Source organism: Emydura macquarii, unplaced genomic scaffold (assembly GCF_026122565.2).
Source record: "Emydura macquarii macquarii isolate MOO-44397 ecotype Brisbane River unplaced genomic scaffold, CSIRO-AGI_Emac_v2 contig_2308, whole genome shotgun sequence".
Classification (NCBI taxonomy): Eukaryota; Metazoa; Chordata; order Testudines; family Chelidae; genus Emydura; species Emydura macquarii.
The window spans coordinates 1,869,783-1,888,279 of NW_027132445.1; the positions used below are offsets into that span (position 1 = coordinate 1,869,783).

The 18,497-nt window shown below is 34.2% G+C and overlaps 1 protein-coding gene across 13 annotated transcripts in view; it reads right to left on the reverse strand.

Annotated features, from left to right (window-relative positions):
- Positions 1-18,497, reverse strand: part of QKI (QKI, KH domain containing RNA binding) — a 301,310-nt gene that overhangs the window by 6,741 nt on the left and 276,072 nt on the right. For 2 of the 13 annotated variants that reach the window (XM_067560787.1, XM_067560792.1), the window contains 5 exons: positions 12,227-12,314; positions 11,470-11,496; positions 8,557-8,829; positions 5,540-5,614; positions 290-2,573 (listed from right to left, as the gene is read on the reverse strand). In XM_067560787.1, coding sequence (XP_067416888.1) covers positions 2,500-2,573; positions 5,540-5,614; positions 8,557-8,829; positions 11,470-11,496; positions 12,227-12,314 — 537 coding nt within the window. In that variant the 3' untranslated portion in view covers positions 290-2,499. Of the gene's footprint in view, positions 1-289; positions 6,393-8,556; positions 8,854-11,469; positions 11,497-12,226; positions 12,315-18,497 lie in introns of those variants that run through there. The other 11 variants (XM_067560791.1, XM_067560795.1, XM_067560789.1 and 8 more) reach the window with 9 other exon arrangements.

Here is an 18,497-nt window from a genome sequence, read left to right on the forward strand (position 1 = left end):
TAGAAATAAAATACAACTAACAACTAATGGTTAGTAGCAGTCGATGAAGGAAACTGGAAAACAAAAACAATGAACAGTTTTTGAACTTGGTAAAAGAATTTTGAAACAGTCAGTGCGAAGAATCAGTATCTGACTGCTATTAAGCATTAGTATTTCCCCAGGTGCAAGCATTAAAGCAACTATTAATGATGGATGTGATTATTAATAACTGGTTGTTAAAAGAAATGAATCTAAGGAATTTGAATTTTCATAAACAATTTGGTTTAACATAAACTATGGGCCAAACAAGTTTTCTTTTGTTCAATAAAATTTTTATTGCTTTTCAATTATTCTATTTACAAACAACATGGAATTTCTTGGCCTCATGATACAAAGCAATACTAAACTGTAGTCTAGCAGTGTAGGCATCATCATGGGAACCAGGTAAAGGCTAAGCCTATTACTTTAGCCAGCATTTTCCTGTTGAAAATACTATTTTACACATATAGGACACTTTAAAATGCACTTGCATGTAAACACTGTAAAAGTCTTGCCATTTTAAATTCTATACTTCAAAAGCTCTAAGTACATCAAAAATAGAGAAAATATCTAATTGATACTAATAAGGCATTTTAAAACTACAGACAGCTCTCTTTATTCATTTTCAAAGCTAATACTCTGCAAATACAATAAAATCTGACATTTCATATACATTCCTGCTTTATATTTTTATATTTTAAAAAGCCACCTGTAAATACTATTTTCTTTTGCAAAAAACAAAAACAACAAAAAACTCACGAACAAAACAAATTACAGTAAAACATAAAAAAGTTCTCAAGTGGAAAGTTATCATTCCCAATGTTCTTGAGCTGTTCCTTCTTTAATCATTCTCTCTCACATTCTCCTTCACCAAACTTGGTCCACTTAACAGTAGTACAATTTTTAAGACTTGTTCAACAGCTTAATTATATCTAATAAATTCTGAGGTTTGATAGAGTTTTTGTACTGTTGCCATTCTGACTAAGGCAGAGGAGATGAAAGTGAGAAAGGTATTCAGTGCAAAGTCAGATTTGTGCCATTTCATAAAATGAAATCCAGTAGATGTAATGTTCACAGATAGCATATTTTTAATGATCTATATCACGGGTTGATTTACCTTCACATAATAAAAATAGTTTCTATGGCTGTTCATTTAGGATACAGTTTATAAACACTAAAAGATTACTACTGTAACTTAAATGAGACCACATGTTCCCTGAATGTCTTCAAAATTCTGCTAAGTGGGATTTTGTTTAATTAAAACTGCTGTTGTAAAAATAAGCAAAAAATAAAAATAAATATTTAGTGTGGCACAATCTCACCACTTTACAGGTATACAAGAAACAGAATCTTAAAGCATTTCTTATACTGATTGCAATTTTGATTAAAATGGTATTAAAATTTTATATATAAATTATGTGACAGTTGGTTTTGATAAAAACATTCAGAAAAATTCTCAGCATTAACATTTCTTGTGGAGTATATAATCAAAGCAAGCTACCTTTTTTAAGATACCAGAACACCTGTGATACATCCTCTGCCAAGTCCCTGGCCTTCTACAGTACACACAGGTTTGTCAACTGTGCAACACCATTTACAGTTTATTACAATTAAATCAGTCAGTCTCTCTATTATATGAATCAAATTCAGTTTTGGATTATTTATAGAACGGGATCTTATTCTTAGTAAAAATGAACTATACTTGTCAACCCTTCACCAATTCTAAATGCTTGGTTATAAGAATAACATTTTACATGTTTGGGGCTCATGTTTTAAATGCAGTGCTTATATCTAAAAAACTATGCAAAAAACAAAAACATACTCAAAGAGCGAATACAGCAGTACTATGTAATAATATGAGAACCATATAAAACCTTTTTTTTTTTTTTGTAATCTTTGACCCAATGAATGCATGCTTATTTTAGTGATATGTAACAACCGTTTAAAACTTTCATTTTGAAAAAATTAGTATTTCGGTTTGTTGACATTGCTTTTTAAATACCAGTAACGCCAAATTAATCAAAATATATCTCATGAATTGCACAGAAGGTGCACATGGCATTTTCTGGTATTTTAATTTCACAGCAAAATTTTAAGACTCACATTAACCTCCTTTATGTAAAATGTTTGTAGTATGCCAAAAGGTATTCTTTCCAAAACATATCCTTCCTCTAAATCTCCAAAAAGAGTGTGCACTGATAGTCTGCTTTTTGAAATTTGAAATAAAATGAAGTATTTTAAAATACTTTTAAAATATTTTTGCGCAACCTATTGTTTGTAATGTAAGTTGCCAAGGATAATTTAGAACTCTATTCATCAGAAATTATCAGCATAATTTTAATGTAAAAAATATATAGTTCACAGAATCATGTGTGGTCTCCATGAGAGAATAGCTGTGTGTATTCTTTTCTAAAACATACAAATTAACTATGAAGAGCTATATAGATGGGACATTTTACCATCAAAAGCAGTGGTTGTATTTCAGTAGAAGGTGGGGTGATACCAATATTTATTTTCAGTACAACGATTTATAGTTGCAACTATTGCCACGCCAGCTGAACAGATGACACAAATAAAAAATTAGGGCTGTCAATTAATCACAGTTAACTCAAGCGATTAATGCAAAACAAATTAGCCAGATTAAAAAAAATTAGTCACAATTAATCGCAGTTCTAATCACACTGTTAAACAATAATAGAATACCAATTTAAATTTATTATAAATATTTCTGTATTTTTTCTATATTTTCAAATATATTGATTTAAATTACAACACAATAAAAAGTATACAGTATTACAAATATCTGCACTGTAAAAAAGATAAAAATAGTATTTTTCAATTCACCTCATACAAATACTGTAGTGCAATCTCTTTATCATGAAAGTGCAACTTATAAATGTAGAATAATTTTGTTAACATAACTGTACTGAAAAATAAAACAATGTAATATTTTAGCACTGACAAGTCCACTCAGTCCTACTTCTTGTTCAGCCAATCTCTAAGACAAACAAGTTTGTTTACATTTATGGGAGATAATGCTGCCCACTTCTTATTTACAATGTCACCTGAAAGTGAGAACGGGTGTGTTTGCATGGCACTGTTGAAGCCAGCATTGCAAGATATTTACGTACCAGGTATACTAAACTTTTGCATGCCCCGTTGTGCTTTGACTTTTTTAAAGTGCAAATATTTGTAATAAAAGCAATAATTAGGGCTGTCAATCGCAGTTAATGCGTTATATTTTTTGTAATGGGTATTAATCACACACCGGGGCACCGTCCTCAGAGGGCTGCTGCTGTATACTTCCAGGGCAGGGGTGACCCCCTCCCTGCCACCCTGCTCCAGCCTCCTTCCCCTCCTCCCATAGAGCTGCCCATGGCCAACCTGCTCCAGACTGGGAGCCTGCCTTCTGTCTGCTGTGCAGAGCGTGACCAAGAGCTGTTGTCAGGATGTACCCCTCCTCCCACCCCTGTATCCAGTTCCTGCTGAGCTGCGATCAGGGAATAGGGGGAGCCTGTCTGTTGCTGCTGGCTCAGGAGTGAGAGCCGCTGACAGCAGCTACTGCTGGTTGGAAATGCGTTCGGGTCCTGAGTGCTCTGCTTAAAGAGACAGCGCTCTTCCCCCCCTCCCCCACTCTTCCCCTAAAATATAAAAAAATATTTAAATAAATGGTATTCTATTATTGTTTAACACTGCAATTAAAACTGCGATTAATTGTGACTTTTTTTTAAATATCGCGATTAATCGCCATTATTTTTAATCGTTTGACAGCCCTATTAAAAACAAAAAAATTAGTAAATATCATATTGGTCTATTCAAATAAAATAACCAAAGATTAAAAACTCCATGCCTTGCTACAATGATTTGGTCACCAGCTGTTCCAGGAAAATACCTGCCTCAACAAATAAACTTTTCAATTGCTGCATGAAGGACACCAAATGTGGGCTCTGAGAGACCATCAGCAGGAGCAGATTCTAGAGATACAGGCCTTGTAAAGAAGATGCCCTGCTACCCATCTTACAACAAAGAATAAGAACAACCTACCAGGCTGTGACCACTGTGATGGGATGTAAGGGGAAAAGCAATTTTCCAGGTAACTTTATAGTTTTTGTATGTCAATACGTGCTTTTTGTAAAGCATTGAAAGGTTAAGGCGCTACATAAAATGTAATAAATATTTTAGAGAGCCCCTCTCTCTGATATTGATGTCCGTGGTGTCCTTGTATATGGTAATTTGACACAGATCTTAGTGAATCAACAGAATGAGAGATGAAGTGCAGGCTAAATTCTATGTTGGGGTAGACATACCTGTCACCTGAATTTGGCTTTAAATATATCAAAACATGGAAACCTGTGGAGAACCTATTTTGCTGAGAATAGGTCCTTAGAATAATAATACTTAGCAGTTTCATAATGCTTTGCATTTTCAAAGCATTGTACAAACATTAATCCTCACAACACCCCTGTGAGGTAGGGAAGTATTATTATCCTTATTTATAGATGGGAAAACATACATAAAAAGTTCAGTGACTTGCCAAACACACAGCAAGTCAGTGGCAGAGCTGGGATAAAAGGTTGGGAGTTCCAGCGCTCAACCTGCACTGCTTCTTAATCCATGAACAGCCCAATGTCAATAAACCGAAAACATCACTTTTCTTAAGCTTAAGTAATTCATTCAAGGGTCCAAGAGCATATACAGATGGTAAGTTACATTTGATGAACAAGAGAAAAATGAAGATTTATTTTCCATTCATTGGTTGGTTGAGAGAGATGTCCAAATACTGGATGTCATCTCACCAACAGGACTTCAAAAGTTACTTCTTCTTCTTCAGACAACGTATTTTAGCAGCAAATGACAAATACCAAGAAATCCATTTTGGCAAAAGAACATAAAAGAACACTGCCTTTACTGACTCAACCCAACGAACTTTTGAAGTAGCATCTTCACAGTCCTTATTTTGCTGAACTAAGTTAGGTATCTGAGAACATGAATCTTCTTTAGGGTTATACAGTATAGTGGCTCAAACAGTTTATTAGAAGAAAGGAATTAAAATCTTCAGTTTTCTCCAGCTAGACAGGAGGCATTTATTCCTTCACTTCCTTCTCATTAAGCACTCATTCATTCATTTTATTTTTGCAACACCAATCTGATATTTCCACACCAATTAAAAAAGCACGTTTGAAGGGAAAAATCAATTAATTAATATAGCACTAAACTCTCAATATTTCCTGATGAAGCTGAATCTTAATAGTTCTTATAAAGGAAATCAGTTATAGCATTTAATAGTAAACATATCACAATTTATATATTTTATATAGATGGGAAAGCTAAAGAAAATTACACAATGTCTTTAAAATTGCAAGTGTTCCCAAAACTCTAAAATAGCCACTATTTAGATTTTTGAGAAAAAATATCAACGAATGGGTCAAAATATGGTATTTGGTTAACCAGCTGTGGTGTTGCAAATTTCATGTACACTCAAAGCATTTCTTATAAAAAAGAACTGCAGAACTAAACTAACCTCGGTCTGCGGTCACAATCCTTTGGTAAGGATGGACACGCATATCGTGCCTTCGAACTTTAGTAGCCACCGCACCTAGTTAAATTGCAATTACCAAGACAAAGTTAGAAAACATTCAAAGATAAACATTAACAGCAGGTTTAGCAAAATGGATTTAAGTGATCATTTACTACAAAAATTCATTTTAAGAAAGCAACAAGTTAAGGCACAGTAGTTTCAAATCTTAACCTTAATATACGAAATATATCTGTGCAGATTAATATTGCATTTATTTCAAACATCCTGGCCTTAACCTGTTTAATCCACTCATTTGCAATCCCAAAATTACAGTATTTCATGAAATCTATTAGATCCAAGAACATTTAAGCTTTACTAGTCACATATTCACTGAAGTGCCTTTCTTGCAGCAGCACTACTTTAAATAATGCCATTTTTAATACTGACAATTATTTGCTAACCATAAGACCACTTCCAGTTTCTACCATTAAAAAAAGTTTTAAAGCAATTCTTCAAGCCTACAGATGTGGTTTTAAACTTTGAGTCAATAAAAGTATGAACCACAATGAATTAGGTGATTAGTAAAGCAAACACTATAGAACACTTAGCAGTCAGTATACTACTATACACTTGTAAGTTACAGCTACTTTGTAACAATAGAGACTAAACCAAATTAATAGCACTATTTTATTTTATAGCTATGTGCAAAAAAAGTGCAAGTAAGTCACTGACTGCTAGGCTACTTTTTTTTTTTTCCCCAAGATTGCTGAAACTAAGCATTTGTTAAATTCAGATCTGATGAGGGTTCAGTTAAGACCGTTCTTGAATTCTTAGCCTTTCGTTGGGAAAGCCATACCTACAGATAAAAGGAAGGGAATTAAAAATTAGTCGCCAACTAAGATTTGACACTGATGCTGAATTTCCCACTAAACCACCACAACCACCACCACCAACCACACATTTTTGTAATTTTTAAGGGAATTGCTTAAAGATACCTAAATAGTTCACGATAAAAATGGGCAAAAACATGCATATTGTTTGTATGCACACATACATTACAAGTTAAAACTTAACAATGAACCATTTCTAAACTCTCAGTTCTGTCAGCAATGCACACAAATTACTTTCAATTTCATTGCTTAGATGATAGAGCATATATTAGAATCAGTAATACTACATTGTCCAGGTTACTTTATATTATAATTCAAGTTCTTTGGTGAAAACTCATTCTCAGTTGTCAGCCAAAAATTAGCTTACATAGCTTACATTCGACATTATTTTTGTGTACCCTAAGCAACACTGACTGCAGAAAGGATTCTGATATGGATTCCTTTTTATTTTTTAAGTAGTTCTCGCCTTCCCCACTCTTTTTATATAAAAATCTTGTCAGAAATTCATAAAAGCTCCCTGAATAAAAGTTATTACCATGCAGTAACACATTCCATTACTATTTCCTTACTTATCAACTACGTCAGGGAGACAGATCTGTTACTGAATTCAGCTGATGGCTGCAGTAATACCTACAACAGTGAAACTACCTCACTAGATTCTGCCAGCACACAGAACTCAGAGATGGAAAAAGAACATGCACAGGATTGTAGGAGAGATTATTAATGAGAGAAAAAGATTATCAAAAAGGTATAATGTTACATTGTTACTCATTTATTTATCATCATTTTTTGGCTATTTCAGAGACTAAGCAACAGCAATAAGCTATTCATGAAAAGGTCCATTGCATTATTTTGACCACTTAAACATTTAAAAAAATTACTAGTACTAAAATTGAAAATAAGTGACTAAATACAAAACAGTACATTTTTCTATCTACAGTGTCAAAAGGAACATGTAAGAAAACACACACACACACACACACACACACACACACACACACACACACACACACAAAGTAGTATTCACTTAATTGAGCACTGGCTCTGTGTTTCTTTCAACAAGATATTGACTGTGAATCTTAGTGTCCAACGTTCATTAGAGACTTTCAGAATTTGTGTAAATCAATAACTGCTGCTGAACAAACTTTAAAGATCAAAGTCCTATAAGTCAACAGAATCATGCAGCACCAAGGTCATACACAATTCAGTAAAAGAACCAGAGAGGAAAGATTATTCAAATTCTGAAGGGAATAAGAGATGAGAAAAATTGCATTGAAACAGTTTGTTTCATATTGACTTGTTAACTGCATTATAACAGGTGATGTATTCTCTAGCCTTCATCTGGCAAGTCAATGGACTGAAATACCAGGAATGATTGGCATTTCAATCCACTCTATTTTAAAAAAAAAGGTGTCAGTTAGGGTTCTAATTGCACTGTCCTCCAGTCATGTCTTAAAAAAAACCAAGTTTATTTACTGAAACTATTATTTTGTTTTGTGCTTAAAGACGGAGTCATAGGTTCTTGCCACTGGATTAATTCATCAGATCTTTACTCTCTCTACCTATCAACGGAAAAAATACTTCTAATTTTTATTCCAAGATTTGTTTGATACACAAAATGTTGTGTAAAATTAAAAATGACCCCTTTTAAATATTATTGTAAATTTATTTACAATTTAGGAAAATACGTTCAAGTTTTCCATTTGGGACAGTACAAAATATTTACATTAACTACGCATTTCAATTTCTATTTGCTTTATTCTTGTCTAAAAGATGTTTTCATTTCATAGTACCACAAAAAACTTAAATGTATTACAATTTGATTAAAATTAAACACACAATTTTGTTTTCTTAAGACTTAAAAGTGCTCCAAAATAAAGACCTTTTAAAGACATATGAATTTAGCAATCTAGATAAAACAATTAATGAGCTGCACTTATTCAAAGTACTTTTTCCAGGGCAATTTATTAGTCTTTAAATGAAACAAAAGAGGGTCAGGACTCCCTTTCAAAAACAAAATTTTAATGAACCACTGACTCACACTTTTCAAGTCATACAATAGTAAAAGACACAAAGCATCCTGAGAAAATGATCTACAATTCAGTTAATTATCTCAGTAGAGAAACTTACCTAATACACCACTAGGTTCAATAGGATACTCAAGAATTGATGTCGCTGGTGCCAGTGTATAGGGATACTCATATGGTGTGTAAATTAAACCAGCTTCAGGTCCTGGAGGAACTATTGCAGCAGTTGGATGAGGAGTTCCGTTTGGCATGACAGCGGTCTGTATCTGTCTGATCAAAGGCATTATGGTAGGGCCAGCTGGCGTAGGAGTACGCAGGGCAGCTGGTGGGAGAACAGGCGCAGGCCCAGTAATAATCCTTGGAGCCTGGGCTGTTGCTGCAAGAGAAAAGGCAAGGGCTGCTACAGTAAGCAAAGAAATTTAGAAGAAAGTATGGAGATAGCAGTACAAAACGTGAAAAGAATGGGAAAAAAGGGGAAAAAGTAGGAAAGAAGAAAAATAAAAGGAAATCATTAGTACATGCGCTGATCACACAGTGCCAAAGCACACCATTCAAATGCAAACAGCTTTCCATTTCTCAGTGTGATTAAGTATAAACATGCAAAATAAAAAAGCCATTATAAAACACTGAAGTAGATTTCTAAAACCGGTTACATAGCACAAAAGCTCAATTTAGACCACGTTTCTTTTACCTATGCTTTCAAGACTGCATGAAATGCAGATACATGCAGGAGATATATGGAAAATATTGTTGTAGTCAAACATGGAATGTAAAATATAATGCAACTATAGAATCCACAGATATTCAGTTATGCAGAGCTATCTTACAAGATGAAAAATGGTTTCACAGTATTTGTGTATTTTAAAATTCTATTTCAAAATACATAAAAATTCCCTTTTCCAGGATCACGGGGGTTAAAAGTGACCTAGTAATTGTGGATGTACTTTTACTTCTTTGTGATGAATGAAATAGGTCCAAAAGGTGACATTTTTCCCCATTCTCAAAAATAATTTTTTTTCCTACTTCCATTTTACCATAGATAGTCATGTGTTTTCTACACGGTTTTTCCTGGAAATGGGCAGAAAAAAAAGTACTAAAATGTGTTAGCTCCACCTCTTTTAAAGTAAGTGGGTTTAAAGTGTTTTAGCACCCAATCTAGACAGGTTTTAACACCGCTCCTGGTCAGAAACTTCAAGCCTAGAGTTTATGGGCTTGTTTAAATGCAGAATTGCAATGGTTTAATTTAAAGCATGCTTTTAAACTGATTTAGTTAAAACTACAGCTGGTTGGATAATCCAAAATTTTCCTGCAAAAAATTCCACTGGAAAAATGCCCTTTAGAATTTTTTTGATAGAAAAATTCCAGGTTTTCTGTGGAAGCTTTTGAAATGAAAAATGTCTGTTTTCCATTTTTATTTCTGGATTTTCAGGCTTCTAAGTCAAGTCAAAATGAAAAGAAAAATTAAAATTTTTGTTACATGTTAAAGTATCTATTCAAAATTAAAAAATGCTAGAAATTGTCTAGATGAAAAAACTGAAAATTTCAACAAGATAGTGTTAAACTGGTGCAAAAGGCTGTGTGGGTATTCTTATTTTGGTTTACCTTAAGCCACTCAAACTAATGTAAGAGTGTTCACAAAGGAGTTGCATCAGTTTAACTAAACTGGTTTAATGGCTGGTTTATTAAAATATTCACACCAAAAGAATACCAGGTGTGAAATGATTCCAACTTAGGCCTGATCTACACACAGATTTTACCAGTGTAACTATGTCAGTTAGGAATGACTATATATATTTTTACCAGTTTATACCAGTAAAAGCCCTAGTGTGAACACAGTTATAATAGTATAGCTTATTCCCCTTCCCAAACAAAAACAAGCAACATTAGTATAAAGCATTTTCAAATTGGTAAAACTGCAACCCCACTAGGGCTATTTCTACACTATGCTGGCATACACCCTCTAGTGCAGACAACGTACACCAACAGAATTTTTTTCTTCTGGTGAAGGACCATCACCCTGAACAATGTTAGCTATGCTGACTGAAGCACTTTTACATCAACGCAATTGAATCTACGAAGGAAATTTGGTCCCCATAGCAATGTTGGTTAGGAGTGAGGCACATAGTTAAATCAGTATAACCTTTGTGAGTAGACTAGGCCTTATTTCAGTGCCCAAGTGTAGACCAACCTTTGTTAAACCCGTGAAACTGTTTGGAAAAAGCCTACAATCCAGACATATCAAGTGACTGAAACCTGAATGACAAGGGCAGATTTTTTATTCACAATTTACAAAGCTGTGCTGTTTGTTTTTATTAAGACAAATTTAACTCAAATGCCAGAGTAAGCAGAAGTAAAACTCTTTTGTTAAAGATTAACTACTCTGCTCCTTTGAATACAGAAAACTTTCAAACCCACAAAATTTGGGTCCTTCACGACTGACTTCCAGTACAAAAAGATTTGACATTCCTGACAGATTTTGAGGGGGGGAGGGGAGAGAGCAGATTCCTCTCCCACCCCAAACCTTTAAAGCTTCTTTAGACATCAGAATAGAAAAGGCACAAATCCAATTCTTCTCTCTCTTCAAGTTACCTATCAGATCTCATCTGAAGATGTAAAAGAGGCTAAATCTAATCGGTATTAAGTCTCTCATGGGTTTGTGTTGCACATAACCACCATTCACTATAAATTGTAACAGAAGTGCCCACGTAGAAGGACAATTTTTGCAAATGGCAGTATGCCTTTAGCGAAAAGGCTGATATTACACTTGACTTCTGTATCAAATAGAGTAAATGTTTATTTGAGAAGGATTTTAAAATTTGCATTTTCATTAAAAAGCTTTTTACATTCTGACCTGGATAAAAGAGTTCATACCATAAGAATAGCAGGCACATGTCATATGTACTCTGATAACCAGTGCATGCCATTCAGTTTCAAGTATAAAACTGTACATACAGGCATGCTCAAATCAATCTAATGGAAGAACAGCAGTTACAAAAGGGCTCATATCACACCGAACCTGCATGTGAAATCAGTCGATGAATCACTGGAAAAACATAATATTGAGGAAACATGCAAGCAAGATGACAGGAAGGAATATAATACAGAAAATGTTATTCATATTATCTTGAACAACTGTAATATTCCCTTAAATCTCTCTAAAAAACATGAAAAGGAATCATTTGCACGTGGCAAGAAATAAAAAACAAAATTAAGATGAATACCACAGCTTCTATAGTTTACAAAACATAAAAGAGCTGCTCTACACTGAAAAGTTAATGAGACATAGCTGTCTGTCTCAGGAGGGTGAAAAATCCATACCCCCTTACAAACGTTGTTAAACTGACCCAACCCCCAACGTAGTCAGCGCCAGGTCAATGGAAGAATTCTTCTGTTAACCTAGCTACTGCCTCTCATGGAGATTGATGGAAAACCCATCCTATCACTGTAGTAAGTGTCTATACTGAATTGCTATAGTAGAACAGCTGCACGGCTGTAGCGTTTTAAGTGAAGACATAGCCTAAAAAGCTTGCTTTTAGGGGCTGAACTTTGATCAAAGTTAAAAAAATAAAAACGTATTTAAAAATGTTTCAAATCAGACATACTGACAGGAAAAAAAGTCATCAAAATATCCTGAATTTGCAACAGTACTAACTGTACTGTCTCAATCTCTTCAACAGATATGCAATGGTGCATTTAGCAAAAGGAGAAGGGTTGGGAAACAAAACCTGTGGAGACTGCTCTCCTACTGGTTCCCAGAATTCTGTCATGCTTACGTGATTTGATGTTTGCGTCTCTGTAGGTGCCATTCAGAATTGCAAGTTCCATTAGCTGCATTTTTTTAAGGCTGTCTTCTCCCTCTGCCTGCATACAAAAAATAGGAAAGAAGGTCAGACTAACATTTTATCTTATCAGCCAAACCTGTACGTAGAACTTGAGAGAGAAAAAAGATATTTGTCCGAGTTTTAATGGATGAAAGCAATTATTTATATTACACATAACTCTTAAGTGAACATTAGTGTATTATTAACCTTCATGGATCTGAAAGTATTAAAATTGTAAGTAGTCCTCCAACAATTGGTACTGGATGGTCATCATATAAAAATGAATTAAAAATAAGAAGTTACAAATAGAGATAAAGTTTAAATCTGTGTTAGAAAGATATTTGAAAAGATTTTAAATGAAGAGGTTTAACTTATGAATACTTGTGGAAATCATTTGATTGGTTAACGAGGTGACAGAAAATGCAAATATTAAATAACTTGGGGTTAATGTGTTCTATTATGCTAGACAGTGAATATTGCATAACAAGAAATCATTTAGGCAGCTATTCTGAATATAAAGTTTACAATTGTTAAAAGTCAACATTCATGTCCATAAACAGCTTCAAATTCTGGACCAAGATAGGCCAAATTCAGCCAATTAAAGCTTAATCGCAAATTCCATTAAATTCAGCAGTGATGTAAATACTGATGTAAACCAGTCACAAAACAAAAAAGTAAGTAGCAAAACTGTATAACTTATACTCATCTTGTACTCCTATTGAATGCCACACCCTTGCAATTTACATGCTCAAGGTGAGGAAGAGGAATGTACTGGAAAGTAACTAACAAGAGAGTGTATAATAATAAAGAAGACTCCCCTCCCCCAAACTAGTCCTCAGTCCTGCAAAACATTTAAGCACACGCTTAATTTTAAGTATGAGAGTAATCCCACTGAAATCAATGTGAATTGTTTTGCTTGGGGTCGAGTCCTTAATCCAAGAACCAAACCCAAAACTCAAAGACCAACATCAGCCCCAGCAATAAAAGGCACAATACTTACTGATTTCAAATAAAAGTTATACCTGTTTATACTAGATCTGGAATTTGGTTCCCACAGAATACCTAATCAACTTAACCTGAGCTCATTTTGTACACTCACTAAATGATGAATAGGTGTAAATTAAATTTTATTGCTACATACACACATTTTCTGATTAGGTATACCTGTGTTATTCACACCATTTATGTTACTGTTAGAATTTGGCTCGGAGTCTAGATTTTTCCCCAATATGTAACCCATTGTTAACAATAATATTGTCCATTACTCTCACTAAAAAGTAATGAAAGAATAAGGGAAAAAGAAAACTGAGTTGTATAACTCAAAAACAGTAAGTATAGTTCGTATTGTTTCATGCGCTTTATTCTAAGAAGCTGTCTTTTGATATGCTGAAAAAGGCCTTTAATATACCCCAGTCTAGTTTCCAATGTGTTAAAACATTTTATGATCAAATATCAAAACAATTAAGTTATCACAAAACAGCTTTAAGTGTCTTCTTTAAATACCCTGTCGCTGGCCTAAAGGTAATGGAACAGCAACTCTTTAAAGTTCACTTTTTCATTTGCTAAGCAAAAATAGTATTTTTGTCTAGTTTGCAATAACAAATTTCTCAATATTAATACCACACAGGCAAGCTAGATGCACTTGCATTAGCAGAAATACTATCATTTTCTTAACTTACTTTCCACTATCCAAGTAACAAAACACCATTTATTGGCGATTAAAAAGGTGTGTATATTTCTTTATATAATACCAGGTCAGATCACCACTATATAATTTTACAATGTTACAATTACTACTACCCATGCTACTTTCTCAGAGATTTAAAGCTGGATGGAAAATGGGCAATCTAAAGTGCCAGCCAGAATATATTTTGTCATCCTGAAAAGTTCACTAAACTGGTGTTTGGGGAATTTAAAAAAGTCACCTATAAAAATATATTTTTGCAGACATTTTGGCCAAGATTTTAAAAAGTGAGTATTGACTCTGAGTTCTTTGAAAAATGATTAGCAACTCTTAGGTGCTTTAATACTGAGACAACCAACTTGAGTTATCTTAAAGGGGCCTGTTTTTCAGAAATTATTGCTCACCTACGCTCAAAACCAGGCCCCTTTAAGGTGACTCAAGTTAGTTGCCCAGAAACGGAGAAATCCAAAATTGACAGTGACTTTTTAAAATCCTGGGAAGAGTTCACAGTAAGGAGAGGTACCTTTTTGATTTTCTTTCCTCTTACCCCACCTGCCCCAGATGGACAAGTTAATTAAATTTAATTTACCATTATTGCATATTTTCAGTAACTACTATTTATAGCTCTGTTACAATATGCCAATAATTCCATTCAAATTTTGTGAACAGTTTAGAAAAGGGAGAAGGATGTTTACCTAGAGGCATTCCAAAAATTTTCTGTATATTTCATGCTGTTTTAAGGAAATAATCACTGTAAATATATTATTCCAAATGCAAAGGAAGAGCCTATTTAGCAAATAATGAAGATAAAGTCACAAGAAAGTCTGCACATCCTTAATCATATCTAAGTATACCTATTATACCATGTAAAGTGTATTCTGACAAAAAAAACATATTTTAATTTTTAGTAACAAAATAATTTGACACCCTATGTTAAAGGGTGGGTTTCAAGACTACAAAAACTTTATATTTTCATATATTTTGAAAATTTACTAATGATCTCATTCAAGTACCTTCATCATCCCAACTTGGATTATCCCCACCACAAAATAGGCTATGTACAGTAAACATACATGTAAACATACTATATAAAAAAAATTCTGTTCTTGGTAAAACGTTCAGAATATACTAAACCTATAGGAATTATAGGTTCTGTCTGATATACTGTGATTACTATGTGGTGGTGTGCATTGATTCTAGACTAGTCTAATGCTAATATTTCTGGAAAAGTAAATGCTTTTTCCATTACCACTTTAACTGCAAGTTGTATTATTAAATACAGTTCCAGGCTTGACTCACTTCTCATTTTAATTGAAATCATACTTTTCAGCATAGAGAGCTGCAGTTACGATATCCCTGATCTTGAATGCTCTGAGTTTTCAAATAGGCTAAGTGTTAAGAAAAAAGTTGTCTAGCTCTAAAAACCAGGTACAGTATTCCATTTGATCACTGCTGGTAAATTGGTCAGAATACATGTAAGAAGCTAATTATGATGCACTAAACTGAACAAAAATTTTACATTAATCTTTCTTCCACTGTTACTTACAGTAGCACTATAACGGACCACATCATTATGAATGCTATTTAACCTTACATTTTCTATTATATTTTAGTAATAAGCCAACATTTTTATTCTGATTTTTCATTTTAGTACCAATCTATATTTTTGCTAAAGGCTTTTAACTTCAGTAAATATCTGGAACATCAACAAGAATATAGCTTCTCTCTGAAGCTATGTGCAACAATGCTATCAATGAAATGCAAAAGACCAAGCATGGCACCATTAATTACCACCTATTTCTTCCAAAAACAGCTTAGGAAACTGATCTGACAGTCATTAATGTCTACGTAGGTGACAAATCTTACATTATATTCCCTGGAAGATTTCAATCAACGACTAGGTGCTGAATATGATGAACCATGATGAAAACCTTGCTAATATAACTGATCATAGCATAGTAGAAATACTTCCAAGGCAGAGAAGGGTGGAGGAAAACAAACCAGCAAGTTAAACAATAAACTTTAAAGAAAATTGTTGTTATCCCCCCGTATCTGTAACATGTTTTTATATAGATCAGTGAGTTTCCTATTGTAAGAGGCAACTATTTATAGTTTATACAAAGTGCATTTAAATGTAATATTGTATGTCAGCCTCCAAAAAATAGACATGATTGTCAACTGTTCATTTTCAGCCTTCAGCCTTCTCTGAAGTACTGCTTAACAGTGGCTATTCATCATCTAATTTTATACAGCCTTCAAGATCGCTTTTTATGAATTTCTGCTTTAAAAGAATGATACATCCACTTGTAAATGGCACTTCACTGTTGTAGGATCTGGGACTTTGAATGTCAAATGAGCAGCTTTTTCCAGTTTTAGTCTGGAATACAGTATAGTATGTACAAAAGAAAAACACCTGAAAAAACTTTAGAAGTGCTGATCACATGGGCATGATTCCAACTCATCCCAGAAGATGGCACTGTTTATTACATAATGCAATCACCTCTAGGCAAAGGTAGTTATCTTGTCACTGAATTACTCTACCTGTATTGTTTAATAACCTGTATCTGATTATGCATCAAGTAACTTGTCACAGCTGCTTGCCACCTCTTTTCAAACCGCCAAGTATAAAAGTGTTCAGGGCCATTGTGTGTGTCCAACCATCCTGTACTATCAAATCTTCCACTCTAGTTTCATTGGTTCTTATTCTTCAGCTGCCAGAGACTATAGTTTTATCAACTTAGGATGCAGGAAATGGGCATGTGCTGCTGTTTGACCTGTCCTCTTTCCTCACTGCTGACAGCTGATCAAATGAGACACACTGATGCAATCTATTTTAGCTCCAGGCGTTTCTGCAGGCACTCTCTGCTGAAGCAAAAAGGGGCATCAGGGACACAAAGGCAATCTCCAAAGGGACAGAACGCTACCTGTTCAGTATCTACAACAAAGCCCAGTCATTTGTACTGAGGAAGCTGCTTTAAGCAAACATCAATAAGGTCACTTAAAGCCAGATTTGCATTGCTTAGTGTAAGCTCAAGTGATTCACTCAAGCCTTTCATCCTCTTAATTCTTCAATGCTTCCCTTGTATTTCACACATACAATATAACATGCAGATTAAGTAATAACACAGTTTAATTGGTACCTTACTGTTGAAACATCACTTTGTAATAGGAACATTCAAGTCTCCTTACTGAATGTAAAAAAAAAAGGCTGAAAGGATGTAGGTAGGAATTCCTAATAAGGCACAATGTATATTGAGCTAAAGTATACTGTAAGCTTTGTTTACATTTTGCAACAATTTCTCACCTATGTTAACAGCAGCTCAGCTGCCCCTGTGGTAGCAATGCCAGGAGTTACCAAAGGCATTTTAAGCAATGTGTCATCTAACTCTATCAAGCAGGACCAATGGGCACGGTGCTTAAAATGCCAGCAATTGCTGGCTGCTCACCTATAACAGGGCTCCCAAAATTGCTAATATTTGTGAAACTGTTAGAAATGGCTGGAAACGTTTTGCAGAATTTCTGTAGCGAATACAATGATTATGATTCCTATGTTATTGCATGAATCCAAGTTTAAGATTCTTGCTTCTTGGGCAAAAGAGGACTAGAAAGAAGCGCTTTATGAATTATGGCTTTTGACTCTACATTACCCCTTACTAATCAGTATTTAACAATAAATGTCCATGGGAGCAAATGGATACTTTTAATGAAATTTTAAAAGAAACATGCATAAAAATAAGACAAAAATACTGATCACAACTAAACATTATTAAGTTGTCTTAATAGCCTAAGTACCAAGTTTGAAATAGCCAGTCACCTTGAGACCACATGTTCAAAATTGTCCCTTCATCTTGCTGAGGTAGATAAACTGGAGTACTATACAAATACATGTATATATCTGTATAATGCACATCCACTGAGACCCATATATGCACAGATATACAGGTAGGGCTGACCAGGAAATAAAGGAATATTAAAGGAAATGTGCATTAAATACATTAATTTCAATGAGGTACTAAGAAATATTGATATACAGCAGCATTAAAAAATGTACCACCTTTCACATAAAATGTGTAATACCTCACACAGTTAAGGTAAGGGCTTTCAACATGTATTTACTGGTAATGTACCGTATACAGGTTCCTGGAAGAAGTACATCATCTGATCTTGCCCATGCAACATTACATCTACCCAATAAGCACGCTAAAGCATACAGTAAACCTCTGGGAAGGTAGAAGAGGAAAAGAATCAGGTTAAGTGTTTATTTTTAGTATACTATGTGGGTTTCAAAATATACTGAAATATAGTTTTGCAATTTTAAACCCTCAGATGGTCTAAAGTATTTAAAACAATTATTTAAAGCCAGCGATATACTAAAACTAAGGGCATCTGCCGTGGGCTCCATCCCACCCATTAGACTTAATTCATGGTTCAAGAGATTTCTATCTGGGGTATAAAGTCACATGGCATGAGAACTAATGATCTAATATGCTGGGAGATCTGAAGAAAGGGAGAGCTTAAGAAAGAATTAAGTTTCAAACT